Source organism: Castor canadensis, chromosome 7 (assembly GCF_047511655.1).
Source record: "Castor canadensis chromosome 7, mCasCan1.hap1v2, whole genome shotgun sequence".
NCBI classification, from domain to species: Eukaryota; Metazoa; Chordata; class Mammalia; order Rodentia; family Castoridae; genus Castor; species Castor canadensis.
In genome coordinates, this window is record NC_133392.1 from 220,343 (window position 1) to 242,957 (window position 22,615).

The 22,615-nt window shown below is 47.0% G+C and overlaps 1 protein-coding gene across 1 annotated transcript; it reads left to right on the plus strand.

The window, feature by feature from the left end:
* The first annotated feature begins 2,756 nt into the window (after window positions 1-2,756).
* LOC109701181 (scavenger receptor cysteine-rich domain-containing protein SCART1-like) lies at window positions 2,757-21,047 on the plus strand. The gene is made up of 14 exons (XM_074077990.1): window positions 2,757-2,905; window positions 3,212-3,538; window positions 4,072-4,383; window positions 4,945-5,259; window positions 13,782-14,087; window positions 14,277-14,594; window positions 14,663-14,977; window positions 15,059-15,373; window positions 15,689-15,754; window positions 15,829-16,143; window positions 16,378-16,401; window positions 17,095-17,232; window positions 17,737-18,039; window positions 18,470-21,047. Exons 1-14 carry the CDS (start codon window positions 2,833-2,835, stop codon window positions 18,535-18,537), a joined length of 3,195 nt encoding a protein of 1,064 aa, XP_073934091.1. The 5' UTR covers window positions 2,757-2,832; the 3' UTR covers window positions 18,538-21,047.
* Window positions 21,048-22,615: the final 1,568 nt, after the last annotated feature.

The window sequence follows — 22,615 nt, forward strand, 5'->3', positions numbered from 1 at the left end:
CCTTCAAGGCTGCTCCTTAGACTGCAGTTTTGCAATGGACACAAGTAGGGACACAGAAGTCCTTGCTCTTCCTTTGGTCCTTTTATAGCTGTCCACAGTGTCCTTTTAGCACATGGTCCCCTGGTGGCTTTAGGAGGGACCCTGGGTGGACAGCGGGCTGGGAGATGTGGATTCATTATGAAAAGCAATCTCACTCTCACCTGATCCCCCATGTTCAATCCTAGTCCATCCTTCTGCCTTCCTTTGGCAAAGGGAAATCAGGTTCCCAGGCTACCTGGAGCTCAGAGAAATCCTTGAGGACCACAGTGGGAATCTCTTTTCTTAAATACAAGTGGGGATCCTTGCAGCACAGATGGTATAGAAAGCACAGCAGCCCCTCAGCCAGCAAGTGATGGGTCTGTGCTGACCATAGGGGTCATGAGCTGTCTAAAGCCTGGTATAAACCCAGAAGGATGGGGGGACTTCATTCTCCTCATTCTTTATTTTGTCTCCTAATTCTTTAAACACATGTTATTAAACTCCCTTTGAACACACTCATTTATCCTTAGTACTTTCCAGAAACTTGTCAGACTCCACCATGGCCCTTGTTCTGCTTTAGACCAAACTTTTCTCCGCCTGATCTTGGGCCTTTGTCCTGCTTTGTAATGCAGACTTTGTGGGTTTCCTACCCATCCTTGTCCTCACAGTTGTGCTGAGAGGCAGGTGGGGGAGGGAATCCCCAGTGGAGCAAAGGTGGAGTTTCTTGTCATCTGCAGGCACGGCTTCTACTGCAAAAGTTATTGCAACTGAGGTCCCAACTCTCACACCTGTCCTGTCTTAAACCTAGATGGGTAGTAAGATCTCTGTCTTTTTTACCGTACCGTCACAGACCAACCCTGACCACATTCATCCAAGGCTACATCCTCCATGTAAAGTCCAAACTGTGATCATTTTTCTCACCAAACCAATCTGTGATTACACCCTCACGGTCACTTCCATCTACCAACCTGCCCTGTAGTGACCACTGTCTATGACCTTCTCTGCCTTGATCAGCCCTCTATGGACACAACCAACCAGGCCCAGACCTCCATGACCACATTCTCCCTGGTAAATACGTGCCCTACTGTCCTCTTCCTTGTGTGGTTAGGAAAATGTTTGCAAATGAGTGACATATACATGACCTGATAAATAATAGATCCTCATGAAGTTCTCGTGCATTGACCCTCATTTTGTTCTTGGGTAGAATATAGTCAGCTGTAGTTTGGATCTTAAATGTCTTCCAAAGGCCATATGTTGATGGTTTGGGCCCCACCTGTTCTGTTATTGGGAGATGTTGAAACATTCAAGAGGTGGGGCCTAGTGAAAGGAAGGTTGGACATTGGGTACATGTTCTTAAAAGGTATATTTGGACACCAGACTCTCTTTTTGTCCCTTGCCACCATCAGATTACCATCTGTGTTCCACCACTGTACTCCCTTCCATACTGTGCTGTCTCGCCACAGGCCTAAAACCAACTGGTGCAACCAACCATTCACTGAAATCTCCACACATGAGCTAAAATAAATCTTCCTTCCTGTAAGCTGTCTCGGGTATATCGCCCCATCAATGGGCATCTAGCTACCACCTACTCTCATGAGATCCTTGAGGCAAAGGCACTTTCACAGAATTTTTGTGTAGAATGATAGCTTGGGTCAGCCCAATGGCCAACAGTTCCCAGGGGTGTCCATGAGTAGAATGAGTCCTCACAATCTAATGCCTAGTGGGACCACATTCCTGATGGAGAGTGGACCTTCATGGTGGATTTATGTAGAATAGAGCCATAAAGCAGCCTGTGTAGAAGAGACCACCACGCTAACCATGTTTAGAATATACCCTCATGGTGTTCTGATGTAAAATAAACACTCATGCTGTCGTAGTGTAGAATGTACCCTCACAATGTCCTGGGGTAAAATGACCCCTCATGGTGCCTCCATATAGAATTGACCCTCACTGGGATCTCGTGTAGAATAGACTCTCATGGTGTAGAATAGACCCTCAAGGTGTACTAGAGAGAATAAACCTGCTGGAGACCTCTTGCAGAATGGATCCCATGGTGTCCTCACATGGAATGGTGCCTCATTTTGTCCTAATGGATAATGGATCTACACTGCAGGCTGAGAAGACTCCCAGGGTACATCAAAGTGTAAGTTACATGCTTTCCTACATGTTTTGCCTTTGACACTTAGTCATTCCTAGTGGCTTATCAATAAATGAAACATTTGTGCCATAATCCCCTTGTATGGATGGTCCTGAGTTTACCTACCCATCCTCATGCGGCTTACTTGCATGAGTGGCATCTTCCTTTAGTGCATTCATTCCTACAGGAAGTGTACGTCTTTCGTACTAGCTGGTCAGAGGGCATGCATGTTTTTAAGTATTATGATCCATTGGCTAAGTCTGCCTATTCATGACATACTGATATTAGAAAGACCTCAGACCTTCACTCCCATCTTCTGAGAGGCAGACAGAGGCCCTCACTCTCCTCCCTGGCTTGGGTCTTAATAGCTGAGCATTGAGGCCTTGAAGGGAAGGGGCTCCTCAATCTTGTCACACCTGGGGCTGAAACAGGCACCAGCTGCAGGAAGCCCAGCTGGCCTCACCTCAGGCTGCTGGTGCTGCCTGGGCTCAGGCATGTTAGGTGAGCTCCTACTCTATGTGGCAGATGACGGTTATGACGTGGGAGAGGCACCCAGGGTGCCTACAATGAGCTACAATCTCAGAACAGCATCGCCCCCAAATTAGAGTCCACCTTCCGCTTGGAGGCAGAGCACAGTGCCTGCTCTGAGATCATCAGCTTGGCGAGCTACAGCCGCAATGGAACCGGGCGTGGCTCTGTTCCCTCTGGTGCCTTGGACCCTTCTCCTGGCCTGTTGGACTCTCTCCTCTGGTGAGTATGTGCTGCTTGCTGTCTTCAAATCCTGTGGTCGGGGACACAGGTGTGCGGGATGCCCACGGATGGGGTCAGGAATGACGCAATGCTGGTCATGCAATGCTGCTCATTTCTTTGTGAATATCTCTGAACCTTTCATTTCACCTCAGCAACCATTTGGATGACACCCAAAGGCGGGTATTAATGGTAGAAAAATCTCAGATAAAGGTGGGATGATAAATGAGGGCAAGCTTTCTAATCAAGGAACATCCTGGATGAAATTTGTACAATCTTCTACACCATCCTATGTTCTTGTTCCTGAAGGTATTACTGGGGAGGACTACATGAGTCTTGTGGATGGTGCAAACCACTGCGAGGGGCGCCTATACCTGCAGTACCGCAACCAACAGGGCTTTGTGTGTGGGGACCACCTGGACCTGCAGGAGGCCTCGGTGATCTGCAGACAGCTTGACTGTGGCCCTGCTCTAGCAGCTCCTCAGTTCGTTCTGAGGCCCGAAGAGATGGTGTCACCCTGGCTGTATGATGCCCAATGCCAGGGTGAGGAGGCCACCCTCTGGGACTGTTCCCTAGGGTCCTGGGGGCCCATCTCTGATTGTGAGTGCCAGTGTGTGATGGCAATTATCTGCTCAGGTGGGTGAGTCTGGCCCCCTCAGCCCCCGTAGTTCTGGGACCTCCTTCCATGTTCAGGCTCTAGAGGCATTCAAGCAAAAACAGAGGGTGATGAAGGGTCTGGCCCAGGTTGAGTGTCTCATTTTCTTGGGAGTCTTGGGGTTCACCGTTCCTTCCTTTTCTTGTGTGAGATGAGGGCTTTCCCTCTTTGTGTTAACAGAACTCGGTCCTCACTCTCCCTGGAAACCCTTCCCAGTTCCATTTAGCAGGTGTCCAAGTTTCTAAATTCAGTCACCAAAGCTGTGCTTCCCTCGGTCTTCCTCGGGCAACTCAGGGAGCACTGTGTGTCCTCACTGTGCACTGAGTACAACTCCATGCAGGCAGAGTTGCCAGGTGGGTTCTCCAGGCAGGTGTCCTGAACTGGTACCGCTTTCCTTGCTTGTAAATCAGACCCTGTGGATACCAAGTCAGGTAGGGCCACATCAGTTCTGAGACCCTGCATGTGTGTTGCCGGCAGAAGCTGCCAGGACTTGGTTTCTCTTCTGCCCCACCAGGTAGTACCTTAAGGAGAATTAGGCTGGAGGGCGGTGGCAGCCCCTGCGCTGGAACCCCTGGGTCTCTGAACCCTGCTGGCTTTGTCCTGAAGTGTGAGTTGCAGCAGAAGGAGGCAAGTGTCTTTTGCAGACAGCTGGAATGTGGAACTGCTGTGCAGTGGTCCAGAGTCCACCACAGAGAGAACTCTGGGAGCCAGGAGCAGAAGTTTGTGTCCTGCCAGGGAACCGAGTCCAACATTTTCCAGTGCAAGATCAATGTAAACTTCCTAGAGCAGTGTCATCATCAAGCCTACACCCAAGTGGTGTGCACAGGTAGGGATGCCATGAGCCAAAGTATTTTAACTCTGATTTTCATGTCCCTGTATGAAGAAAGGAGATCCAGGTTTATTCCTCACAGGATGGGCTTGGGAAATGGGAACTTCTCCGGGGGTGGGGGTTGCATGATTTTGCATTTTCTAAGCCATAGGCCATCCCTTGTAAGCAGCGCTATAGCCCCAACCACTCTATCCAAGGTTCCTAATCCAGCCTATGCCATGGGGTGACAGGCTGAGGATTCCCATCTACCCTGCCCATGGGGGTCACAGGGGCCCATGTCTCCCCAGAGACCAAGAGACCATGGAGAGCCTCTGTGGTTAAGTATATATGTAAGGTCTAATGCCCAAAGAAGGAAGGATGGCAGGTTCCTCAGTCTGCAGAGACCGACTTGCCACTGGGGCTCTGGATCCCTGTGGCTGGGCTAAGCCAAGTAGTCCTGGGTTGTCATGCATCATGCCTCCATGTGGACTGGGTGGTGGCCGTCAGGTCACTTCACCCCAGTGACTGCATGGAGCCTGTCCTGCCCTCAGTTTCTCCATTCCAGTACCTTTTCCCCAGGACATGTGGAGGCCCGACTGGTAGGCAGTGAGCACCCCTGTGCAGGACGCCTGGAGGTTCTGCGGGGTCTGACCTGGGGTACCATCTGCGATGCCAACCTGGACCTGCCCACAGCCCACGTGGTTTGCCGGGAACTGGGTTGTGGAGTGGCTGTGTCCACTCTTGGAAGTGCTGGCTTTGGCCAGGGCTCAGGACCCGTGTGGACGGAGGCCTTCCGCTGTGTGGGAAATGAGTCACTTTTGTTCCACTGCCCAAGGGAGCCAGGACACCAGTGTACACACGACCAGGATGCTGCACTCACGTGCTCAGGGGACAGTGAGTAGGGTCATGGACCACAAGGGATTTGGGCTGTGGGGTGATCAGGGGCTGAGAGCTGGCAGCCTGGACTATGATGGCAGTGACAGCTGGTGGAGGAGCTCACACCCAAGTCCCATTGTCATGAGGGTCCCTGGACCAACTGTCTCTTCTCTGGCTCCTCATGTGTTTGTTCACCATCTTCCATCTTTGGAGAAATGTCTGCTCGTATCTGTCACCCATCAGCAATGGGTTGCTTGGTTTCCCTGGTGGTATTGTGAGTGTGTTTTGCATGTTCTGTATGACAGGCTTTATTAAACACTATGGTTTCTCCTTGCAAATTGTGACAATGCCCTTCCATCCACAGCAGTTCAATTTTGATAATTTGCAACATCGAGTTTTTGTATTGCTGCTTGTGATTCTGGTGTCATCTAAAAGTCCAAGTGGCCAACTCCCCTGTGCGCTTTCTCCAAAGATCTTTGTCTATTAGCCTTTATGTCTAGGATTCTGATGCTGCTCCATTAACACAGGAGGTCTTTCCATCTTCTGGTGTCTTCTTCAATTCTTTTCTTCAATGTCCTGTAGTTTTCATTGTGGAGGTCTTCCACCTCCATAGGTTTATCCCTAGGCATTTAATCTTTTGATGCTACCATGAATGGGATTGTTTTCCTGATCTCTTTCTCAGTCTGTTCATTTTTGGTGTATAGAAAAGCTACTACTTTGTGTATGTTGATTTTATTTCCTGCTACTTTGATACAAGTGTTCATCAGGTCTAGGAGTTTTTTAGTGGAATCCTTAGGCTCTTTCGAGTATAGGATCGAATCATCTGCAAATTGGAATCATTTGGCCACTTTCCTACTTGTATCTCTTTTATTTCTTATTCTTTCCTGATTATTCTGGCTAAGAATTCAAGTACTACATTGCATAAGAGAGTACAGTGTGCACATCCTTGTCTCTTTCCTGAATTTACAGGAAATGGTTCTGGTTTTTCCCCATTTAGTACGATGCTGGCTATAGGTTTGCTATATATACCTTCCTTCTATTCTTATTTTCTTCAGCGCTTTTATCATAAGGGATGTCAAAGGCCTTTTCTGCATCTATTGAGATGTTCATATGATTTTCTCCCTTGTTCTGTTTATATGCCATATTAAATTTATTGATTTATGTATGTTGAGTTGTCCTTGAATCCCTGGAATGAAGCCAACTTGAACATCCTGTATGATCTTTTCAATGCGTTGTTGAATTCAATTGCAGGTAATTAATTGAGAATTTTTATCCATGTTCATCAGGGATTTTGGTCTATCATTTTCTCTTTTTGTTATTGTTGTGCCTTTGTCTGGTTTTGGTAGCAGGGTAATACTGACTTCATACAATAAGTCTGGTAATGTTCCTTCTCTTTCTCTTTTATAGAAAAGAACACTGGTGTTATTTCTTCTTTAACGTTCTGGCAGAACTCAGCAATGAGTCCATGTGGCTCTGAGCTTTTCTTTGTTGAGAAGCTATTACTGCTTCAGTCTCATGCTTGTTGTAGATCTGTTTAAGTGATTTATATCATCCTGGTCCCATTTGGGAGTACATATGCATCTAGAGAGATATGCATTTCATTTAGATTTTCTAGTTCATCAGAATATAAGTTTCAAAGTATTCCCTAATGATCTCTGAATATCATTGATACTTGTTTGATATCCCTTTTTTCATCCCTAATTTTATTAATTTTGGTCTTCTCCCTCCGTCTTTTGGTTAGTTTGGCTAAGGGTGCATCAAGAAATGAATTGGCCCTCACACCTGCTCTAGCACTTGAGCCACTCCACCAGTCCTTTTTTGTGTTGGGTATTTTTGAAATAGGGTCTCACTTTTTGCCTATGCTGGCCTTGAATGACAATCTTCCTGATCTTTGCCTTCTCACTAATTAGGATTACAGAGATAAACCCAACAGGTTTATCAAATTTTTATCCTTTCAAAGAACCAACTTTTTGTTTCACTGGTTCTTCATACTTTTAGCTTCCATTTCATTCATTTCTCCCATAATCTTCATTATTTCTTTCTGTCTACTGGTTTTGGATTTACCTTTACTCTTCTTTTCTACTCTTGAGGTGCATCATTAGGTTATTTATTTGAGATCTCTCTGACTTTTTAATGAAGGCACTCATAGCCAAAAGCTTTCCTGTTCACACTGCTCTTGCTGTATTCCAAAGGTTCTAGTAAGTTGTGTTTTCATTTTCATTTGATTCTAGGGATTTTTTTGTATCTCCCTTCTTATTTCTTTGGTGACCCACTGATCATTTAGGAGTCAATTGTTGGGGTGGCTCAACTGGTAGAATATTTGCCTAGCAAGTGTGAAGCCATGAGTTCAAACCCCTTCATCGCCAAAAAAAAAAGTCAATCGTTCAGTCTCCATGTGTTTGGATATTAGCAATTGTTTCTCTTGCTATAGATTTTGGTTTTTGTTTTATTATGTGCTGATTAAGTATAAGAAATTATTTCAAGTTTCTTGTATTTGTTAAGACTTGCCTTATGGGTTAAAATATGATTTTTTGGAGAAAGCTCCATGGTCTTCTGAGAAGAATGTGTATTCTGTGACAATTGGTGCAATATTCTGTAGATATTTGTTGAATCCATTTGTGCAGCATTGTTTAATTAATTCAAATTTCTTTGCTGATTTTTCTTATGAATGACAAATCTATTGGTAAAAGTGAGTTTTGAAGTCACCCACTATTATTGTGTTGGGGTCTGTTTATGCTTTCATGTCCAGTAACGCTTATTTTATGAGACTGTGTGTGTCAATATTCAATACATCATATATGTTTAAAATTGTTAAATCCTCCTGGGGAACTTTTTCCTTTAACAAAATGAACTAACCTTCTTTACCTCTTCTAATTTATTTTGAAGTCTGACAGATATGAGTGTAACTACTCCTGCTTGCTTTCAGGTTCCATTTTTTTAGAAAAGCTTTTTCCATCCTTTCACTTTAAGCTTGTGTTTGTCTTTGCATGTGAGATGCATTTCTTGTAGGCAACAGATGGTTGGGTCTTATTTTGCAATCTAACCTGCCAACCTATTTTTTTTGATTGGAGATTTCAAAATCTTAACATTCAGAATTATTACTTAAAGGTATGCAGAATTCTTTGTCGTTTTGTTGTTTTGTGATGTTTGCTTCTTCCCTACTCGTTTTTTTATCTACTTGTCTAATGGTGTTTATTCTTTCCTGTATTTTCATGAGAGTGTTTATCTTCCTCTTCTGCATGTAGGATTCCTTCAAGTACTGTCTGCAATGCCTGTTGAATGGTCATGAATTCCTTTAGTTTTTGTTTGTCATAGAAGGTTTTAATTTCTCCTTCAGTTATAAAGGATAGCTTTTCTGGATACAGTAACCTAGGTTGACCCTTATTTTCTTTCAGCTTGAAATACATCATTCCTTGCCCTCCTTGCTTTTAAAGTTTCCACTGAACAATCTGCTGTTATTCTGATAGACTTGCCTTGATATGTTACTTAGAGCTTCTCTCTTGCAGCTTTCAATATCCTATTGTCATCTTGTTCCACTCTTTTTGCAAGACTTTCCATGAATTTTCACTTGAGTTATTGAACTTTTTATTTCTAGAATTTCAGTTTGAACTTTTGGGATTTCTGTGTTTCTATGGAGTCTTCTTTCAGATCCCTCATTGTCTTCCTTACTTTGTTCAGTTTGTTTTAATTATCTTTGCATTTATTCAGCTGTTTATTTGTATTGTCTTTGAATTCATTCAGGACATCATACATGTCATCTTTAATTTCATTGATCACTCTTTTTTGGTGGTGCTGGGGTTTGAACCCATTGATCATTCTTATCTCCATACTTTTGCATTCATTGTTTCAGATTTTATCCACTTTGTTAGCATCCAAATCCCTTATTATTGAATAGTTGACTTGACATATTGCCTTGTTTTTTCATATTACTAGTATTTCTACATTGGGATTTATGCATCTGAGACCAAGTTTTTGGCTGGAAGCTATAATCTCTTGTGTCCTATCAGGTGAGGTGTTCACAATATTTAGGCAAGATTAGATGGTCTTTAAATTGTGTTTTCTCACTACTGAACTCAGGGTTTGTGGCTTAGTAGTCACACTTTTACTCACCATGCTCAGGACACTGGATCTGGCCCCCTGCTCCACTCAGGAAGAAGAAGACCAGCTGCAGAAGCAATCATAGTTAGTAGACACACTGTGAGGATACAGTAATCCCTATGAAGAACAGTCACTGCAGTGCTACAGTATTTATAAGGAATAAATGATCAGAGCTAATAAATGCAGTAATGAAAAGAAATGGGAGTAATTTCACTAATGAATAGTACAAGGTGTATGGTGTGATAAGAAGGGAAGGGGAGGCAGCTAAAGTAAATTCAGGGGTATATTGGGAAAGAAGAAAATAGAGTAGAATACTTAATAAGGATAGATATATAGTGAGAAGAAAGGAGAAAGAGAAAAAGAAAAAAAGATTTAATATGTGATCTGGCAGTCTAACAACCTTCCAAAAATAACAACAAAAAAGTATTGTGGAAAGGGGAATAGAGAATGAAAAACAAGAGAGAACTAATCCAACTGTTGATGTAATGAAAGTAGAAACCAGGGAGGGTGATAAAAGAGGGAGGGAGAAGAGATGGCTAGAAATTTAATAATAAATGGTGTTGTGCCTCACATATGCTGACTGCAAAAAGGGGAAGGTAAAAACAAGAACATAAAAAAGCAAGAAACAGAGAAGAAAAATAAGCCAAACAAACAAATGAAACCAAAAAGACAAAAACTGACAATATTTTTGTCATTGTTGGAGAAGAAGGTGGCTATCTTTCCTCCCCAGAGCAGTATGTTTTTAGTCGAAACTGGCTAGGCAAGTAGGCATGTGTAGTGTGAAGACTTAGCTCAAAGATAAGGGGAGTACTAAGTGCCTGTGTCTTTGAGCCAGGGACCCAGTACAGGAAAATAGGCTTAGAATTCTACTTGCACGTTCTCATGCTGGATCCCAGTGCCCAGGTTCCTAACCTCCCAGACTCCAGTATCACTCCTCACTGACCTGTGGCATCCTGCAACCCTCCCAGATCCCCATCAACCCACACTATTCTAAATATCAACACAGTTCCCAGTCAGTGACTACAGTGCCAGGTTCTGGGTTTGTTCAGGGACACCAAGATCAAACTGCTTAGGTTCACACCAAGTTTCCAAGATGCACCTGTGGCTAGTGGCAGAGCTGTGTTGATTGTCATGACTCTTTCTTTGACTCATGAGGGTTTGTCAAAAAATAGACAGAAGAGACAAAATGGGAGAAAATCTTTACTTGCTATACATCTGACATGGGATTGATAGCCAGGATTTATGGGAATCTCAAAAAACTAAACTCCCACAGAATCAGCAACCCAATGAAGAAATGGGAAAATGAACTGAACAAACAATTTTCAAAGGAAGAAGTACAAATGGCCAATAGATAACTCACCACCCTTGGCCATGAAGGCCATCCAAATCAAAACGACATTAACCACTCTGACCTCACTCCAGTCAGGGTGGCTATCATCAAGAACACAAACAACAAATGTTGGTAAGGATGTAGCGAGAAAAAGGAACCCTTATACACTGTTGGTAGGAATGTAATTTAGTGTAACCCCTATGGAAAGCTGTATGGATGTTCCTCAAAATACAAACAAACGAAAAAATAGGGTCTGGCAGAATGGCTGAAAAGGTAGAGTGCTTCCCCAGCAAGCGTAAGGCCCTGAGTTCAAACCCCAGCACTACAAAAAAAAGTTTGATCTACTATATGATCCAGGAATACCCCTCCTGGGTATATAGCCAAAGGGATGTAAGTCAGGATACAATAGAGACACTTGTACACCCATGTTTATTGCAACACTATTCACAATAGTCAAGTTATGGTAACAGCCCAGATGCCCTACAACTGATGAATAGATTAATAAAATGTGAGATATATATATATGCAATTTAGTACCATTCAGCCATAAAGAAATTTGAAATTATATCATTTGCAGATAAATGAATGGAACTGGAGATCATCATGTTAATCAAAGTAAGCCAGATTCAAAAAAACAGAGACCCCATATTTTCTCTCATATGTGGAAGATAGATCTAAAAGATAAATATACACACAAATGCAAACATGATCATATACACAAATATATAGAACAAGTCCATAATAGTGAGACTGTTTGAGGGGACTAGGAAGAAGAAGGAGAGGAAATGAGAATGAATAACATCAAAATACATTTCATCTGTGTAGGAAGATAATACAACAAAACACTCTGAAAGCTGTTAATTAATAAGGGTAAGAGGGAAAGGGTAAGGGAGAGTAATTGAGGGGGTTAATCTGATTAACCATGGTGAAATATCGTGGTGAAGTCCCTTTGAATAAGAAATATACACTTGATTGAATATAAAATATGCATATCACTATCAAGTTGGGCCCCATCCCCAAGAAATCTCATTATCTAGATGCAAATGTGACCAAATCTGGAAAAAACCCAAAACTCAAAATATTTCTGGTCTCAAGAATTTTAGGTAAGGGATACTCACCTGTAGCTATGTCTACTTTGATCCAGTTATTAAGTATGTTTGTTATTGCATATCTTTCTACGCTCCCTAAATAGTTTAATTTCAAATTTTGATGAATTATTTCAGGAAATTTGACCTTTGTGGTAGAAAATTTTTGCATGAAACTTCCAGGTATGGATTTTTTATAAAGAATATAAATATATTCTTTAATTTTTTAAATTTTTCTTGGAGGTACTGGGGTTTGAACTCAGGGACTCAGGTTTGCTGGGCAGGTGCTTCACCACTTAAGCCACTCTTCCAGCTCAATAATATATCTTAATCTATATGAAATGACCTTTTTCCATTTGATTATTGATGTAAAGTTGGTACTTTACCTTCACGTGAAATCATACCACTAAAAGGAGAAATAAAGAATAAAATCTTTAAAATATATACATATATATACATATATGTGGTATATATATGCAATTTAGTACCATTCAGCCATAAAGAAATATATATTTCTTTTGAAAAAAGAAAGACCGGAAGAAAAAACAGGTCCTGGTTAGGGTCAGCGGGTGAGTGGCAGTGGCAGGAGAATAAAAGGAAAGGGTAAAGGAGGGAGAATAAAGTCAACGTACTTCATAGGCTTGTATGAAAATAGGGCAATGAAATTTACTGAGATTATTTTAAGAAGGGGAAGAAGAATGATGAAGGGGATGAAACTAACCAAGGTACATTGTAAACATATATGGAAATGTAACAATGGAATACCTTATACAACTAATATATGCTACTCACAATGTTTAAAAGTAAATAAATACATTTTAAAAGGCTAAATAGTGCAGCATTGTGCGTGCAGGCCACGTTTTCTTTATCCATTCGTGCTGACAGACACTAAGGTTTCCTGTCTCAGCTATTGTGAGTAAGACTGGAGTAAAGGCGAGAGTGCAGCTATTATACTGATCCCCCTCCCTTTGGATGAGCACATAGGGAAGCTATTCATCATTCCGACGTGCATCTCTGTGAGTACTGATCACTTGCAGTTTCTGAGGTTCTTGTGTGTGGATTCAGGTACTTCATCAGATTTGCTGAATGTTTGGTAAAATTTACTGAAACACTCCTCTTATCACTTTCTCTTCTAGGACTTCCCTTGGGTATGTTGGTGCACTTGATGGGACCCCAAATTCTCCTAGGCATTGTTCATTTTGGATAATTTCAACTGTCTACTTTCTGTCCACTGATTCTTCTGTCTACTCCCACCTTCCCTCAGTAAATGACTGGGCTCCCCTGGAAAGGGGGCCATTTCTGTGAACCCACTCCCTATTGTATCTCACCTGATTCATGAGTTTTTGTTAGAACAAGATATTTTGAATGTTATAAGGTAAGAAATCTGGAAATCAGATTCTCCCTCATCCTTAAGTTTCTGCTTGTGGCTTTTTAAGTTTTAGCAGCTTAGCTAAAATATTTTAAGTTTTTATCTTTACTTTTAAATTTTTTACAATTTTTATTGGCACATAGTACATTATACATAGTAAGTAGTTTCATCATGATATTTTCACACATGCGTATACCGTCTCAATGTTTGCAGAGACTCTTTTGTATGGCCTTGGAAGTCTGCTCAGAGGCAGAATGGTTACTGAAGAATTGGACAGGGATTTCCTTTAATGACAGAGAAAACTATTGCCTTCTAGTCCTTAGGGATTAATTCTGTGTGGTGTCCCTCCATGGGATGGTGCTCAGGCCATTTAAAGCTTTATGGGAAAGTTCATCCCTGCAGTGTGTAGCCCACATTGAAAATGTCTTTCTCACTTGAGTTGTCCTGTGTGCCTAGTTTTCCCAGCATGACCGCTGTATTTGTGAGGGATGCAAATGGAGTTCCCCAGTCCGATTTTCAGTGCTACCACTCTGCAAAGACATTGTCTTGCTCTTAGTCTGTCTTCCAGGCCTGGTTTCCCACTGTAAGGAAGCTCCTACTGGTCATGAGCCTGTGGAGGTCTTGGGTTTGGAACCAGCTGACTCTGCTTCTCCCCCAGAGTTCCGGCTGGTCAACGGCAGCAACCACTGTGAAGGCCGTGTAGAGCTCCAAGTGCAGGGAGCCTGGGCGCCTCTCTGTGCTGCTCACTGGGACTTAGCAGATGCCACAGTCCTGTGCCAACAGCTCAACTGTGGCAACGCCGTGGCCACACCCCAAGGAGGCCTTTTTGGGGAAGGGGACATTCCCATCTGGCCAGACGTATTTCACTGTGTTGGGACAGAGCCCCATTTGTTGAGCTGCCCAGCAAGCACCCTGGGTGCCCAAGCCTGCGCCCAGGGAAATTCCGCCTCCACCCTGTGCTCAGGTGGGTGCACTATGGAGGAGGAAGGGGGTCAACAGAGTGGGGACAGAAGTGTGCACTGGATGGAAGGAATGGCAGTCCTGTCCGCAGGAGTGGGGGCAGAGATGCCCAGAGGATGGAGGGGATGGCGGTCCTATCCGCTTTGGAGGACCCTCAGCCTGAGCCCCTGGGGCCCCTTGCTGTCCCTCGCAGGCCTCCCTGACGCCCTGCGGCTGAGGGACGGACAGAGCCGCTGCGATGGCCGCGTGGAGGTCTCCCTGAACGGCAAGTGGGGCCGCGTGCTGGACGACGGGTGGGACCTGCGCGGAGCCACCGTGGTGTGCGCACAGCTCGGGTGCGGAAAGGCCCTGAGCGCCTACGAAGCGCCGGCCCCCGGCCTGGGGGCCGCCCCGGTGCTGCTGAGCCGCGCGCGCTGCCTGGGCTCCGAGCCCCGCCTGACCCGGTGCAACGTGTCCGCGGGACCTCTGGTGTCCGTGGGGACCTCGCGGGACGCGGGCGTCGTGTGCGAGGGTGAGTGAGGGTGGCCGCCTCCGCTGCCTCCCTCACGGCCGGCGCCCGCTGACTAGGTGTTTCTGCAGGGAGCCTCAGGCTGCGCTTGGTCGCGGGCCCGGGACGCTGTGCGGGGCGCGTGGAGGTGCTCCACGGAGGCGCGTGGGGCACCGTGTGTGACGATGCCTGGGACCTGCGGGACGCGCACGTGGTCTGCAGGCAGCTGGGCTGCGGACACGCCCTCAGCGCCCTCAGGGATGCCCACTTCGGGGCCGGGGCTGGGCGCATCTGGATGGACGAGCTGGGCTGCCTGGGCCACGAGTCTGCATTGTGGCAGTGCCCTTCGGGTGGCTGGGGCCAACACGACTGCAGCCACAAGGAGGATGCCGGGGTCTTCTGCTCAGGTGGGTGCAGAAATCTGAGCCTGTCGCGTACTTCCCACCCCTCCAGAGCTCCGCCTTGCTGATGGACCGTTCTGTCTGCAGAATTCATGGATGTGAGGCTGCAGGACCACAGCCAACCATGCACAGGGCGCCTGGAAGTTTTCTACAATGGAACCTGGGGCGGCGTCTGCCAAGCCCTGAGCGCAGCCTCCCTGGGGGTCCTGTGTGGGTGGCTAGGTTGTGGGCCCCATGGGCAGCAGCTGGCCAGGGCAGAGGGCTGGCCTTCCCCTGGAGCTTTCTGGTTGGGCTCCATACAGTGCAGGGATAGACATGACAGGTCCTTGTGGCAGTGCCCCTCAGCACCCTGGGACCAACACTCATGCAGCAGCCAAGAAGAGGCCTGGGTGGTGTGTGCAGGTAAGCAGGGTCCCGGCGCTATGAGGATCTGACTGGGTGTTGCCGTATGGAGACATCTGAGACCTGATGCTCTCCCAGAGGAGGATGAAGGACTCCTAGGCTCCTGGGCATCTTCTGACAACATCCTACAGGCAACCATGTAGGGAATCCTCAGCCTGTATGGATACCCTCACTTCAAAATAAGAGTTTTCTTCCTTTAAATTAGCAGAAAATCATGGTTATGGGGAGACAGAAAACAGAGGGAAAGAAAATGCTTTACAGACTTTTAAGCAGCTGGGTCTGGGATTACTGAGCATGGGCCATAATTTCCCACAGAAAAGGAAGACGCTGGTCAGGAGGCTGAGCAGACCCTCAACTGCTCATCCCCACTCAGCTGCCCAGGTACTTCTCTGACCGTCTCCCGTCCAGCTGCCCATCCAGATGCTGCCCGCGGTGACCTCTCGCCCCTTTTGCAGAAGAGGGCGCGCTGCGCGTGCGCGGGGGCGAGGATGGCTGCTCCGGGCGCGTGGAGCTCTGGCACGCGGGCTCCTGGGGCACCGTGTGCGACGACTCCTGGGACCTGGCTGACGCGGAGGTCGTGTGCCGCCAGCTGGGCTGTGGCCGCGCCGTGGACGCCGTGCGGGGGTCCGCTTTCGGGCCGGGCTCGGGGTCCGTGTGGCTGGATGAGGTGGGATGCCGAGGCAGCGAGGCGGGCCTATGGGACTGCCCTGCCAATCCGTGGGGACGCGGAGACTGCACGCACAAGGAGGACGCGGGTGTGAGGTGCTCAGGTGAGTGGGCGGGAAGGGCAACGGGAAGATGGGCCCCCGGCGGTTCCTTCTTGCAGCCATATCTTGTGCTGAGCAAGATCCCCGCCCCGCACCGTTTGAGTGCTGTAGGCAGGCGCTGCCCGCCCCACCGTCCTGTGGACCTAAGGCCGAGCTGGGCAGGGGGTGCCTGCTGTCCAGTACAGTTCTGTGCTGCTGAGGGTTGTTGATGCCTCCCCATCTCACATTCTCCTGCAGAGGTCCCCAGGACCACGGCATCCGGTAGGTGGCTCTTTCTCAAGTCCACTCTCCTCCTGTTCATCAGTGCCCAGAGACCATGTGGTGGAACTCAACACTGACCCTCCCTGGAACAACTGGGACCCTGAGCCACAGTCACACCCTCTGTAGATGGTCAGCCCATTGGTGATGGACACCTGTTCCACAGTGGGAGCCCTGTGTCTGCATGGTCGGAGAACCTGTGGAGACAGAGGCCTCAGGACCCTAACAGACACTTCTCTGGGGGCTTTCCGTGGCTGATTGTGGGGTTTGGCCCTAGTATGCTGTGTCCTTTTGACACTCAGCTTGGGCCCAAAGCACAGCTGAGGGTAGGGACAGTGGTAATCATGAGATCTGCCACCTGTACCCACAACTGTGTCTTAGCCTTGTTGCCTCTTTCCTGGGCCCGCACACCTGGATATTTCTACTTGCACTTTCCTATCTGAGCCTTCCATGTGGCCTTCTATCTGGGACCTTGATCCTTACCCCAACATGTGCCTGTGCACCTGGCACCCACTTCCTGTGTAGTTTTGCCCTGTAACCTCTCCTGGAGCAGGAGTCTGCCCAGGTAGCAGGGAGGGTCATCTTTCCTAGACATCAGCCAACTCTCTGAGAGGGTGCGATCATCTAGGCTCAGGGTCACAAAGCCCCAGACTGTCCAGGCACATAGGAGGCCCTGCCTGTTTCTGTGTCCCACAGCCCTTTCCCTAGCACCTCCAGCTTTCGCTACCATCTGGACCCTGCCTGAGACAGCCTGCCTGGTCCTTGGCTGCCTCCTGGGCCTCATCTTCCTGCTCCTGGGTGCTCGGTGGTGCCACAGAAAAGCTGCCTGTATGGGTAGGTGATCATGGATGGTGTGTTCATCCTTGAGAAGAGGATGGGGGATGTTCTAGGAGACCCCAGCCTGGGCAGGCCCTCTCTGTTCTGGTCTCTGGCCTCCATGCAGACTGGTCTCCCTGGTCATAACTGCTGGGCTTGTCTCTGTAGACCCCTAAGGTGTCAGGGACACAGAGAGCCTGGTTCAGGTCTCACTCTGCTCTAAGAGGGATGGATGAAGAAAATTTCTACTCCTAGGGCTCCATGGGGTCTGCCATCTAGGCCTTATGTTTGCTTGCAGCTTGGGGGTGGGGAGGGAGTTCAGGAATGAGGTCAGAACCTGAGACCAGCAAGCTGTACCCTAGCCCTGTGTGTCCAGGGCAGAGCATGGCCCCTGTGAGGTTTACAGCTCTCAAGATGGCTCTAGCCATGGGGTCTCAGCAACATGGGAGGTTGATGGGCCAGGTGAGATGGACTGCACCTGCAGGTGTGTTTGTCCTATAAGACTCTGGTGTGACCTGGCAGGTGCTGGACGGTCAGAGCACCTGCCGTTGGATGGCATCTATGAGGACATCGAAGCTGTCCCTATGGAGGAGAAAAAGGAGTCTGCAATGTCCAGGGATCTGGTTCAGGAGGAGGATTATGATGATGCAGGAGAACCTGAGGAAGACTATGGGGAGGAGGAGGAGGAGGAGGAGGAGGAGGAGGAAGAAGAGTCTGCATTGTCCAGGGACCTTGTTCAAGAAGAGGGTTATGATGATGCAGGAGAGCCTGTACAAAACCATGGGGAGGTGGAGGAGGAAGAGAAGGCACTGCAGAGCCCAACAGGTGTGCATCTCTGTGCTTTGGGGTCTGTCACACTATTCCTGCTCTACTGCTCCCATGCTGGGGAAGGAGTAAGGGGTGCTGCTCTGTCTGGTGACCACGTGTAAAAGAACTGAGAGCTGTTTTTCTGTGTCTCTGACTCACTCCCATCTCTGGTCTGGGGTTTTGGGCCGTCCTCCTGTCCCTTCAAGGCTGCTCCTTAGACTGCAGTTCTGCAACGGACACAAGTGGGGACACAGAGGTCCTTGCTCTTCCTTTGGTCCTTTTATAGCTGTCCACAGTGTCCTTCTAGCACATGGTCCCCTGGTGGCTTCAGGAGGGACCCTGGATGGACAGTGGGCTGGGAGGGGTGGACTCGCTGTGAGAAGCAATCTCACTCTCACCTGACCCACCATGTCCAATCCTAGTCCATCCCTCTGTCTTCCTTCTGCAGAGGGAAAGCCAGGACACCTGGAGCTCAGAGAAAACCCTGAGGACCACAGTGGGCATCTCTCTCCTTAAACACAGATGGGGCTTCTCACACTTATGGTGTCCAGGCTGGGATAGAAGACCACAGCAGACCCTGGGCCAGCATGTGATGACTGTGCTGACCATAGTGGACATGAGCTGTCCAGAGCCTGGTATAAACCCAAGAGGTTGGGGGCTTATTGTCCTCATTCTTTAAACCCCTGTTATTAAACTCCTTTTGAACTCATTAATTCTTAGTCCTTCCCAGAAACTTGTCAGACTTCACCATGGCCCTTGTTCTGTTCTAGGCCACACTTCTCTGCCTGACTACTCTGGGTGGTTTGGAGAATGGTGGCCTTCTAGCTGTCCATGCAATCATCCACATGAGCAGAGTTCCATGAACAAATAAGCATTGGTGAAGACTTGGGGAGGACAGTGTGGAACCCGGTGACCCATACAACTGAGCTCAGCTAAAAGTCTCAGATCCACTGGGGATTCTGATGGCAGAAGAGGGTCTGGCCTTTTACTTCCCTTTCTGTCACCTTCCCCTCCCCCTCTCCTGCTGTGTTCTGTCCTTCCTCCTGGCTGTGGGCTCCAGGCCTCACTCTCCCTTGCCCCTCTCCTTCCCCACACTGACTCTCTTTTCCTCCCTGTCCATCTTGAGTAGCAATGGCCCTGGCTCCTTCCTCCAGTGAAGTCAGAAGTTTTGTAAATGCCTCTCGGTTGTTGGTTTATTTTGTAGGAAATTCTTTAGAGAACTAGTGGATGGGTTACATGTGAAATGACTTTTGAGTTCCTAATGAGTTGAGGCTGTCAGACATGGGCAGCATAGATGAGTGGGCTGGCAATGTGGAACCAGAAACTACTGAACATGGAACCGCATTGGTGCAGGTGTATGTATGTAATGAGGGGCTCTAGTCATTTCCAGCGTCCATGGTTTCTGGAATAAGTCCCACGTAGCCACTGAGTGGTGAAAGTCACATATGTGGTTGCTGTGAGAATGCTGGGAAGGTGCTGAGTGGCCTAAGCAGGTCTGGAATTCTGGAATCCCAACTACCAAGGTGCTTAGGGAAGCAGGTGAGAGTGTTGATAAAGGTGGAGCACCTCTTCTTGGAGCCTGTCCCAGGTGAGGTGTGGTGGACTTGGGGTTGGTATGAAATTGTGTGTGCAAGTTTTTGAAAGTGTGTATGTAGGAATTTTGTGTGTGAGTGCTTATCTATGCATGTGTGTGAGTTGTGCATGCATGTACCACAAGCACTTGTGATTGTGTGGGTTATGTCTGTGTATTGGATTGTCATGGAACTGGAGCCTGGCTGGCTCCAGTGAGTTGTGCAGTGGGGAGTATAGGCTGATGGACGGGAGAGCCATGGGGCAGGTGGGGCTCTACTGGGCCCCTGGGCCTATGGGTTCAGGACTTACACTCTGCAGATCCAGAAGCCAGTAAGTGTGTTTGGTGCATGTCTGGAGTGGGTCAGGCCCGGCTTGAGTGAGCAGCTGACAGCTTACCTGTCCTAATGCCCATGACTGGGCAAAGGCTAGAGCCCCTCAGACAGGTCCACTCAGCCCTTCTCAGGTGGGTTTGCAGCTTCCAGCTCCCAAGAACTGGGGCAGGCTGGACCTCTGCCCCACGGAAGGCCTTGTGTGGCTCCTTGTCTCTGTGCCCAGTTTTCTTCTAGAAGAGTGGACATAGGTGGAAAGGAGTGGTAAATGCGATCCCACCTAGACTCAGGCTGGCCTTGTCTGGGTCCAGACTCCCCTACAGTCTCCAGACTGGCCTTCCTGCCTTATCCTTCTGCCTTGAAGCACCACCCTATGACACCTGGGTAAGATCCTACCCTACATCTGCCCTTAGTCCTAGAGCCAGCAGGTGCCCAGGGCCAGCATTTGCTCCCAGCTTCTCTCCAGGCAAACAATATACACACTCCACACAAAGCACACACCCTCCCACACACCACACCACATACACTCTATTCTCTGGTTTCTGACAAGACCCTTCCCTTAATGGAGCAATGCCTGAGTTGTGTGTCCATGACGGTTCACAGGTAACACACTAAATAACCTGTCAGGTGCTCCAGACCAGTAGTCTAAGGCATGAGTGAGGCTCCTGGAGTAGCTCACCCTCTCATGGGATAAACAATAAATAAACAGCCAGAACAGTTTCTGCTGAGCAGAGATTAAGAGGAGATGGGGCAGAGCGGGCCCAGTGACCACTCTGAGTGAAGTCCTGTCTGACTCCTCTTGTGACATTTAGCCTTCATTGGTGATATGGGACCAGACATGCAGAGCCAGAGCGGGGAGGAATGCTGTGGGTGTTCGAGGGTCAGTAGACCATCGTGCTGGGGATCTGTCACCAGCTGGCAGTGAGGCTCCAAGATAGCTGCTCTCGGACCCTCCACCTGAGAAGCTCCCTCGTTTCCCGGCAGCTCTTGGCTCCCTAGAGCCCTGATACCTTTAAATGGGCACACTGCCCGGCATGAGGTGAAGGCATACAAGATTAACCCCATTCCATGGTTTTCAGTGTTACTAGGTATCATTGTCCTTTTAATGCATCACTGGGCTTGAGATCCTACTATGTTTTTGTTTTGTTTTGTTTTGTTTTGTTTTGTTTTTCTTCCTGAATCCACATTCTTAACCTGTGGCTTTATTTTATTTTTATTTATTTATTTTATTATTCATATGTGCATACAAGGCTTGGGTCATTTCTCCCCCCTGCCCCCGACCCCTCCCTTACCCCCCACTCTGCCCCCTCCCTCTCCCCTCTACCCCCTCGCTACCCAGCAGAAACTATTTTGCCCTTATCTCTAATTTTGTTGAAGAGAGAGTATAAGCAATAATAGGAAGGAACAAGGCTTTTTGCTGGTTGAGATAAGGATAGCTATACAGGGCATTGACTCACATTGATTTCCTGTGCGTGTGTGTTACCTTCTAGGTTAATTCTTTTTGATCTCACCTTTTCTCTAGTTCCTGGTCCCCTTTTCCTGTTGGCCTCAGTTGCTTTTAAGGTGAGATCCTACTATGTTTTGAAAGATTGTTCCATCTGTTTGTCACCATCTTCCTTTTTTTCCATCTTCTTTGGTTTCAAGGTTATAATAGCCTCATCATAGAATCCTCAAAGAGTGAGGATTTTGCCTCTTTTTTATAAAGTTGGAATGATTTCAGTTTTAAGCCATCTGGGACTGTTGATTATTTTGAAGGGAAGTTTTAGACAAACTTGTTTAGTCTAAAACATAGGACTGCTCAGTCTTGCTGCTTCTCCTTGAGTCAATTTCATAAGTTAAACTTATCTGGCGGTTCATTCATTAGATCTAGGTTTGCAAGGTTTTCATCTTGAGGCTGCTCCTGGCACCCCTCTCTTGTTACATCTGGACATGTGTCTTCCTATGGCTTCTCAACACTGTTTATTTGGATTCTCATTTTCCTCTTTTCCAACCTTGCTAGAGATGGATGTTGTGACTCTTCAAAATCCAGGTTTTGTTTTTTTATATATTCTACTTTATTAAAGTCTTCTCTTAACGATCACTTGCTATTTCCATCTTTCTTTGCTTTGTAGTTTTCTCATAAAATTGCAGCTTATTCATTTATTTTTGTCTTTATTTTTCATATTAGCAAAGCAGTGATTTCACTTCATGGACTATTTTCAGGGAGTCCTGTATGTTTTGATATATAGCACTTTATCTACTTATGCCTCCTTAGCACCTCCATCTTTTCACCCTCTATTCATCCATGAATACATTTTTTCAGGTCTTTCAAGCTGCAGTGCAACATGGGTGTACTTCCTCCCATATATGTCAGCAAATACTAACTACAGCTCAACACGTGCTTATAGTTACTTCTTTGAATGTATGATTACATATATCGAACTTACATGTGTGTATTTCTTGGGTTTGACAAGTGCATACAATTATGTAATGCAAACACCTATCAAGTTTGGAACATTTCAGGCACCCCAGAAAGTTCCTTCTCATCACTGCAACCTCTTCTACATGAGATAAGAGATAGTATACCATACACTCTGTGTAAGACTTGGGGCTTACACAGCCACAAGGAGCATGGGGTTTTAGAGATTCGCCATGCATGTGTCCCTCATGTCTTTGTATTGCTTACTTCTGTTCTGCACCACACTTCATTTTTC